Source organism: Aphelocoma coerulescens, chromosome 4 (assembly GCF_041296385.1).
Source record: "Aphelocoma coerulescens isolate FSJ_1873_10779 chromosome 4, UR_Acoe_1.0, whole genome shotgun sequence".
In the NCBI taxonomy this organism is placed as follows: Eukaryota; Metazoa; Chordata; class Aves; order Passeriformes; family Corvidae; genus Aphelocoma; species Aphelocoma coerulescens.
Genome location: NC_091017.1, coordinates 68,690,156 through 68,699,648, shown reverse-complemented (window position 1 = coordinate 68,699,648; position 9,493 = coordinate 68,690,156). Strand labels below are relative to the sequence as shown.

The following is a 9,493-nucleotide window of genomic DNA, read 5'->3' as shown; positions in this document are numbered from 1 at the left end:
CAACAGCCCCATCTGGTTTCTGAGACTGTATGTGCAACTTCCAGAAACACTTCCATATTTCCATTCTTTGCAATATCCCTTAAAAATAAAATAAACCAGCACTTTCTGTAGAGAGTTCTTAAGAGAACGAAAAGGCATAATCTTAAAGTGAATCTGAGTATGATCTGTCATTTCGATCATAACTTTGGTAAGAAAATGTTTTGAGACACAAAGATTCAGAATTATCAAAATAAACAATCTGGATTTTTTTGTAACTAAAGTGAAATAATACATTTTTCTGAAAAATATTTATCTCTATGAAACAAGTAGGAAACACTGTAATAAGTCATTGCAGACAATACGGACAGTTCTGGAAAGGGCAGTTAAACAAATTGTCTTCAAAAACAGGGAAGGAGAGCCTTCACACAACCACCAAAATCCACAAAACTGCTACTCACATATTCTGACAGCTTCAGTTTTACAGTTCTAAAAACCAGTTAGTTATTATTACAATATGTATGTGAGTTTTCTTGAATTATAAAGCTTAAATGGTCCCCATAAGTAATGCAGTAGGTGCATTTGACAGAAAATGGGGGCAATGTCTGGGGAACTGGGTAAAACCATTTCTCAACCCTACCTAACATGCTTGTGCAGATGCATTTACTTGATGTCAAAAAAAGTAATAAAGCTAGGTCAAGCAAAGGAAGCCACAATTCATGTTGAATGGGATTTCTTCTGTAATACTTTATTAAATATTTTTCATTACATCTATGCATTAATCATTTTCCAATATGCAGCAAGGCAGAAAGATACAGCAGAGAAAAATGTAAAAAAAAAGACTGTTGAGTTTTGATTTACAGACTGATCCTTAAACAACAAGTACAAGATTATGTATCTTAAAGACAATGAAATGTAGTTCACTGTCATATAAACTGGTAATTTAGTCTGGGATGATGAGCTCCAGCTTACAGCACACAGATAATGAGTCATTGAATGCAGTCTGCATCCTCCTACAAAGCCAGTGCAGTATTTCTTCAGGTACTTCTGTAGTAGTTAGTCTGCCTTTTCCAAAAATGGTTATGAACTCTTGTAACACTGATCAGGAGCTAAATTTATTCTCCTAACATTCAGCTCTGTTGCAAAGGTTCTTGCCTTTTGGTAACAGAAGAGAGACATTTCCCGATCCACAAGGAAGTTATGGTAGATCACAGCAAGCCTGGTGTAAATCTTCAGCTGAGCTTTTTTATGGCCCAGGTCCATGGCAGCAGCAAGTGCCAAGTGGTAATAGCCAGCTGCATCAAAGGGGTCCTGAAATAAGAGGCTCAAATCTAGTACAGCCAGTGCAAGAGGACAGCAGAGCTCAGGTTTGTAAGTATCTAACAAGAATGATACAGATTCTGAGCTTCAGTTTGCCCACTTCACTGTTTACATTCCAAACACACAGAACCAGAACATGGCAAAATCTGATTCTATGAAATATTACTTGGTATAAAATTTTGCTACAGAAGTTATTAACATTTCTTACCTTAAGGTCATAGAATATAATATCTCCTAAGATTGAGTACACCTTGACGTAATAGAGTGTTTCCTCCTCAAACTCCAGAGGAGAGGAGCAGAGGGACAAGGCCTTTAAATAGAAGTGTTCAGCTAGTTCACAGTGACCCAAATGGTGATGGATGGCTGCCAGACGATGGTAAGCTATTCTTTCATTTAGCTGATTTCCTAATGAGATAACATATGAGTCAGGATAAAAACAAAGAGACAAAATACTCAAATCTATGCTACTTTCAAAAAATTTCTATATTGAATTTGCTGAGCTTTTATTGAATAAAATCAATTTTGCTTAAGAGATACATGGTTAAAATCTGCCCTGCAAGAAAAATCCTATGGAATTTCTGAATTTCCTGCTGTAGGATTTGAAAGTGTCTGGGATTTTAAGAAATAACTACATTCATCTCTCATGTGTGTGTGAATACATATATATAATAAAATATATATACACACATACTGCATACTTACAAAGAGATTATTATGAAAGAACTTAAAGAAAGAAAGTTAATGGGAATAACGACTCCCTTGTCCATCCCAATATGTATTTTACATGAAACATTATGAAAAAAAGTTTATTTTCAGACTGCTCAAAATGACCTATCTGTGCTTTTACAGAGCGGTAGGAAGGTTGCTAATCAGTTGAACAGCTCCCAAACTTGAAGAATAGTAATTTTGAAACTAGACCTATCATTTTGATTTTTCCATCTTATGTTGGTTCACTATCAATGCTAGGAGCAAATCTGAAAGTATTTGGCACACTCAAAAGCCTCTTAGGACAATATTATTCATGAGTATTGTATCTTAGCTGTTAGAAGCACCCTCAGTTTGGACATTAAATTCCAGGTTTAATTCTATGCTCTACCAAAGGTTTTCCATTTGATCCTAAATTAGAAGAGGAAGTAATAAATTGCTCATTCTTGAATAGAGGAAAAAAACACTAATTATAGTAGTGCTATGAAATCCTGGCAAGAACTGACTAGATGCAACAGAAGAAAACTTTAGAGTTCTGCTGTGCTTTTAGAGGTATTGCTCATACTCAGCTATAATGGAAATTGTTCTTACCTAAATTTACACTGAGGACGAGAGCTACTCTTGCATATTCCAGACTTTCCTCATAAAGCTTCAGATTCATCAGCAATTCCACCAATTTATTGCATAATCTGAGTTCAGTGGTTTCATTGCCAGTCTGAACAGCAAGTGGGAGAGCCCTGTCCTGAAACACACAACATCAGCTTAGGTATGGCTGAACCCCAAGATGTGCACTGACAGGATCTCATTTATGTCAAATCAAGTAATTTCTGGTTTCATTTTGCTCTTTGCTTAGAATGGTTCTTGGAACCAGAAGAGGATTTGAAAGAGGTGGTATCTACTAAAACCATGACAAGTAAGCAGCTGCAACAGGTTATAAACAGTTTGCTGAGAGGTTCAGCTTTTGGTTCAGCATTTGTAAAATACCTGCTATGGTGGGAGGTACATAATTATCAATGCAGCAGAAAAACTGCACAAACCCTGTAGAAAGTCACTGCTTTCTCCTTTTCCCAAGTACCATTGAAAAATATGTCTCCAGCAGCTTCAAACAATTCCATTCCTAAATTTGGATCTCCAGTGCAAAGAGCAGCATCCTGAGCAACCTGAAAACAAGGAATGGGGAAGGAAAGAAAGAAACTGAATCTTGGTTATTCCACAGTAAAAAAAAAATTAGCAATTGAAAATATCAGCAATTGAAAAAAGATCTCTCCTATTATAATGACAAGAAAGGCTATATTTGATGCGAACATGCTCTTTTTTGGTACCCTGTCTTTAAGCCAGTGGCAGTAGCTGAAGAAGAAAAAATCCAGGCTTCCCTTTTTCTGGCAATAGTATCTTGCTACCTTTGTCAGCGCATGACACCCTGAAAACAATCGTGTATTTGATAGCTACCACATACTAAATTTGAATTAGATCAAACATATCATAGAAATACATTCAAAGTGCAAGTTGGATATTGCTAACTGCAGATTTAAAAGCCTGTGAACTGATTTCTGTAAATAAATGCAGGTCTACTATTCTATTCTCATGGATAAGTACATGCCTTGTTAGCAAAAAGGATTTAATAAAAAAGCGTGCAAAGCAAGAATACCAGGATTCTCAGTTATTGATAGAAAAAATAGTCATGAAAATGTGCCTTTTACATAAGTGCAGGTTAAGCATCTTGCTCTGGCTTTGTCTTCCTTGGTTTTCAAATTGCATTCAATTAATACAAATCCTTCTTTCTACTTAAGCACAGAGGTGTGCAAGACACGGGTCTGCTCTCACAGCTGAAAAGACACCCCTAAGGCAACCCTGTAGTGCTGTAGAGCTGGTAAGTGGTGATGAAGAAACATACAGAATTAACAGGCAGTAAGAAAGGTCACTGCCCAAAGTCCTTCCAGAGTCAAGCAAGAGATTAAAATGGAGCACCAGTGGAAAATGCTGAGACTTTCCTATCAGCTGCTGAGCATTACATGAATGATGTCACTGTATGTTCAGAACATCAACTGGCAAAGTCTATGGAATTTTTATATCTAATTACTTACTCTTACCATGCCACCTGCACAACACTAACACCATGTGCATGCCTGGAAGGGTTGACAACATACCTGAATATAAAGATCCACCAGCTCATTCTGCCTCAGAACATAATATATCTTTCCTGCCCGTAGCCAAGCATATGCCTCCTTCTCTTTTTTCTGGAGATCTATAAATATTCCAAGGCTTCTTTTGGTATATTCCAGAGCTGACCTGTAGGCCCTGAAACAGGGAAAAGTGCTAACCACAGAGGGGTCGTCCAGAATTGCAAATGGTTTTCTTCAGTGAGAAAAGCCTTATGTTAATATGAGACACATTCTGTTTCCCCTATTTAGTGCACAATTATAATTTTTCAGCTATATTACACTGGTAACTAGAGAACTCCATCTTTTTCCTCTTTTTTTAATCTATGTTTCCTGTTAGATTGTTAGCTATTATATTATTATATATTACAAAAATGTTATATATCTAACAACATATTATATATATGTAGTTATGTTATCCATACAATTTATCATGTTATATTGTATATTATTTCAAGATAGTTTAGACGTGTCCTTCCTCTACCTCCAACTTGTGAGAAGTAGAAAAGTCTTTCCTCATCTTTAACTCTTCTACCATTTATGGATTTTTCCTAAAAACTTCAGAAAGAAATTGCATCTAATATTTTTTTTAATCATCTATGCATCTGACTTAAGTGCAATTCAGACTAATCAGCAATTATTGAAAGAAGCAGGAGAAACTGGGAGGAGAGTGGTAGGGCAGAGGAGAATGGACATGTCATGATCAGTTCTAGCAATGCTTAAATTATCAGATTTATTGATGTTATGGTGCTTTATACCAGACATAGAAACCCCAGACTCATTAAATCTTTCTCCATCTTATGCTGGACTCCCATCACCTTGACCCAATGCATTTTCTTCTGAGCACAAGACACAAACAAAATATAACGTGACCATCACAGTGAACCCTTACACAGTGCAACTTCAGAACAGCTACTTAGGCCTCCAAAGAGAACCAAAACAAATCTAAAAGTAATACCCCACTTTTTATTTCAAACTATCAAGATTTTAGTTGTTTACAAGATCTCATCAGAGGGGGGAAAAAAAAAAAATCACAGAATACTGTGATACTGTGCTATTATCTGGTAGCATGCTAAGGTTACACAGTCAACATCTGGGAGCCAGGCTCCTGGGATATACAAATTCCATGTACTACAAGCACACTAGCTTCTCCAGCTAGTGAAATCTTTCTGCAAATTCCAGGCAGCCTGAAATCTTAGCCAATTTCTTTGTCTTCAATCTCTCCAAAGGACAGTCACCAACTATATCATTAAAAAGCAGTAACAAAGCAAAATAAATTGGGCGACCTACTAAGCATGTTAGATACTCAGACTACAGCCACTAGATGCTAGATGTTAGAATAGGCATCTCTTCTCTTTCCATCACTGAGAATATTTTTTGCATCCTTACTGAGGCATGCTTGAAAATATCTGAATCTAAATAACTTCTTGAAGTACAGCAAGAAAAAAATCAGACAAAACAGCCTTAAAAAACACTTCAAATACTCTTAGAGAAAACTAAGTCTCCTCAGCACTTGCTACTATAATTTAACTTGTGCAGTCTGTTATTTCAACAGATTGGAGCAAAAAAATTGTTATTTGGAAAATAAGAGCAATATAGGAATTACTGAAGAGTAACACTATGCAGGTTTGAACATTGGCTTCGTACTTATGTAAGTTTGGAAAAAAAAAGCCTTTCCTCGAAAAGCAACACTTACATAGAGGCAATTTAATGCTTGAACTGTTTGGAATATGTCCTTTGGTGTCTTTAAAAAAAAAAAAAAGTCTTGGACAAATCATTGCAAATGAATCACCTGATGTAGCAATCATCAAGAGCTGTATAACATATAATAGGTTTAAAATGTATTTACATAGATTTTAAAAATAAATTGGTTCTTGAAGTGGTGCTAATCCCTCCAGAACATCTTGTCTCCCTTTAGAGATTACAGTTACTTAAAAAGAAACAAGAAAATTCTCCATTAGCACTGGAGTCTTCAACTCTGATAAAGCGTATTACCAAAGCAGAGGGGGAAAAACAAACAAAAAAATCGGTCATAGACAGCTTTTGCACAAATTGAGATCCTTTGCAAGATGGAAAAGTTAAAATCAGAATGAAAATAGAAGTCATTCAGCATCTTACCTCTCTGTTCCTAAAGACAAATAGAGCTGACTAATGGTTTCCAAAATTTGTCCCTCCAGAACTTTGTTGGACATCTTTCTAGCTAAAGATAGTTGATATTCATTGTAGATGACACATTGAGTCTCATTGGGAACAACTGTAGTGTAGAACTGACACAGCAGTTTAATTGCTTGTAGTTGGCCTAGGATAATAGATTGGAAATACGAACATGAATCTCTGTTTTAAAATGAAAGTTAATTAATTTTAAAATTATTCATTCTCACTGTTTCACAAATTACAGCAGAGACAATGAAAAATATAGAAATCATAAAAAGAATATCCCATTGCCATTTTGTTCAACCCTAAATTAACAAAGGCTAGAGGTTACTTCAAACTTCATTTCCAAAAGAAAACAGTAACAGAGCCACCTTACCTGCAAAAGCTGCCTTAATCATGGTAGGAAGAATAACAAAGTAAGATATTCAGCTTCTAAATACAGATCTAATATACCTATATCAGCAACATTCTCAAACAGGGTACATTTTGTAACTTATAAAAGATATACTTACTCTCCAGATGACTCATCTCCATGGCAACTAAAAAAGCCCATTCATAATAAAACCTTCCTTTCTCTTTTTCAGTTCCACCAACATAATAATATCCCAGCTGAAGGAGGACTTGGATAAAGTCTTGACCACAGTCCATAATTGGAAGCTTGGAGAATAGCTTAACTGCCCTGATGAAATAATGTTCTGCCAGCTTGCTGGCTGCTGCATGCAGGCAGAGTGCCCCAAAATTAGCCAGGGCTATGGCTTGGTTGTGGGTCACCTCAGTCTCTTCTGAAAGACACAGTGCTTTGTAGTAGCTCTCAGCAGCTTCTTTTGTGCTGTTTGTCCTCTTCAAAGCAATGGCCAGCATGTTATAAGCAATGCCGAGTTGCTGGGGATTGCTCCATGCAGAGCCTACAACAGCATTTAAAATGGCTAAAGCCACATCATATTGCTTGTAAAGAATGTACAGCCAAGCAAGCGAAACCAAATAGTTAATAGTTTCCTCTGGCTTAGCAGAGGCAGAGTCCAGTGCTTTCATCATGTAAGCAATGGCTTTTCCATACTGTTTGTGGTGGCTGTACAGCTTTGCTAAGCTAAGATAGAGAGTGCTGCACAGTCCTTCCTGCTCATTTGTAAACACAGAAGAAAGTGCTTGTATGAGGTAAGGTGCAATTTGGGATGGGAGTATTTGCCTGAGTTTTCTCAGGCCATCTAGTTTGGGAGCATTTTTGATGACTAAATCAATCCTTTTCAGGGAATCCATTAAGTTACTGGTGCTCTGGTGAGAGGTAACTTTTATACAACTTAATACGATGTGTGGCAAACATTTTTCGTGGTAGGACTCCGCTAGTTTGAAGTAACAGTTGTTGGATAAAGTGTTTTGTAAGCCCAGGTCATTGAGCAACAGCTGAAATCTTTCCAAGAACGGCAGTGCTTCTTGGTGTTGTTTGCGTGCACTGTAATGTTTTGCCAGTAGAAAGCATGCCCTTGCCTCTGCATGTTTGTTCTGGCTCAAAATTGTCCTCTTCAGAGCATACTTCAGTATATCTGCCTCCAGGTCAGCACTGCAAATGTAGTTGGGAATTCCCATGAGAAGAGATGCAGCCTTGTCAAAAACATGAGTACACTTCTCTTTGTTCTTCTGGGTCAAGTAGATGACTGTTAGATTTGTATAAAGAGCCATCACAAAATACAAATCATTAAACTCTCCAGCTACTGCTCTCAATGCCTCCTCAAAATACACTCGAGCTTGGGAAAACTTCAGCTTTTTAACACTGAGCCTGCCTAAGAGAAAGCACAGCCTTGCTAGTGCCCAGGACAGGCCTGCTTTCTTTGCTGCTTCCCTTGCTAACCTTAAAAAACTAACCAGGTCTTCTTCTTCTGAAAATCCATAAAACATGCAATTGGTAAATGAATAAGAGAAATCATACAGGCTTTGGAAGTTGCTCTCATACTCTTTCCTATTTAAGAAGAGTAACAATGGCTCAAAGATGTCAGATGCTTGAACATCATCTTGACATATGTGGAAACAAGGCCCTTCAGGTAGAAGAAATATTTCAGTCTTTGAAGAGCCAGCAGATTCCTTCCCTTCAGCAGCTGGCTCTTCAGCTTGAGAGGCCTCCAAATTCTTGAAGTTCTTCAGCAATTCTTGTATCTTGCCATTCTTGCTAGTGGATCCCGTGCTAGAAGGTGAGCACGGGATGTCTGAAATTTAAAAATAAATTACAGATCACAACTTCCTGTATGAATGCACACAAAGGTCTTTGATAGACCAACTACAAAATTTGTCAGTGAAGATCACAAAAGTTACAAAAACATTATGTAAATATACTGTGATTTCTTAACAGTATGTGTAGGAGACAAGCCAAAGGTGTAAAAAGATATCAGGAAGGATGAAGTGTGGGAGACTGGAGGAGTGAGAATAAACTTGCCACATGTAAGCAGGTTAGTGATCAGTACACTTGTCTAGCCAGGCCCAGGGCTGATCCAGCTGAAGTCCAGGATTAATTCAAACTTCATTTTGTCTGTGTATACTCAGAAAGTACACTCAGTGTATATTCTCTGTTCTCACCATGTGTACATGAGCAAGAGACCTGCCACAGAAATACAATTCAGACTAGCTAGTAAGCAGAAGAAAATCAAGGACGACCCAAGGTCTGAAGTGGAGGCTGGATAAAGGGCCCAAAATCAGGACATGGATGCTGGTTGGACATAAGGTGTGAAGGAAACAGGAATTCAACCACTCGAGTAGAGTAAGGGTATGCCTGGGCCCTGACAGCATGCTAAGGCAGGTTAGCCAGGGCAGGGAGTAAGACTGTGCTACTTGGGCTGGTGAAGTCTCACATGGGTGCTTGGGGCTGTCTGCAAAGGTTCTGTTCTGTCCAGGTACAGCCAGACAGGCCTGTGTATTGTTTATTAGGATTTTTTCTATCAATCAAGTATCAGCCTTGATTCTCTGCAGGCACAGATTATCTTTCACAAAATTACCAATTTGTGGCAACTGATGGGGCCATTGATCTAAATTCTCCTAGAGACAACATCGTTGAATACCTCTCAAATATAGTAAAGACAGATACTCCATCAATTCTTAGTCCTCCCACTGTTTTCCAGCCCAGTTAATAGGACGGGGATTAGGGATGGAGTATACAGTCAGTCAGTTCTTAAACTTACAGCTGCAGATCAACA

At 37.7% G+C, this 9,493-nt stretch overlaps 1 protein-coding gene across 5 annotated transcripts in view; it reads right to left on the bottom strand.

The window, feature by feature from the left end:
- Positions 1 to 698: 698 nt before the first annotated feature.
- The window catches only part of SH3TC1 (SH3 domain and tetratricopeptide repeats 1), a 33,496-nt gene continuing 24,701 nt past the window's right edge, over positions 699 to 9,493 (bottom strand). For 4 of the 5 annotated variants that reach the window (XM_069014528.1, XM_069014527.1, XM_069014530.1 and 1 more), the window contains exons 12-18: positions 6,827 to 8,512; positions 6,279 to 6,459; positions 4,149 to 4,299; positions 3,039 to 3,161; positions 2,593 to 2,743; positions 1,505 to 1,701; positions 699 to 1,287 (exon numbers count right to left, since the gene is read on the bottom strand). In XM_069014528.1, coding sequence (XP_068870629.1) covers positions 1,057 to 1,287; positions 1,505 to 1,701; positions 2,593 to 2,743; positions 3,039 to 3,161; positions 4,149 to 4,299; positions 6,279 to 6,459; positions 6,827 to 8,512 — 2,720 coding nt within the window. In that variant the 3' untranslated portion in view covers positions 699 to 1,056. Of the gene's footprint in view, positions 1,288 to 1,504; positions 1,702 to 2,592; positions 2,744 to 3,038; positions 3,162 to 4,148; positions 4,300 to 6,278; positions 6,460 to 6,826; positions 8,513 to 9,493 lie in introns of those variants that run through there. The other variant, XM_069014531.1, reaches the window with a different exon arrangement.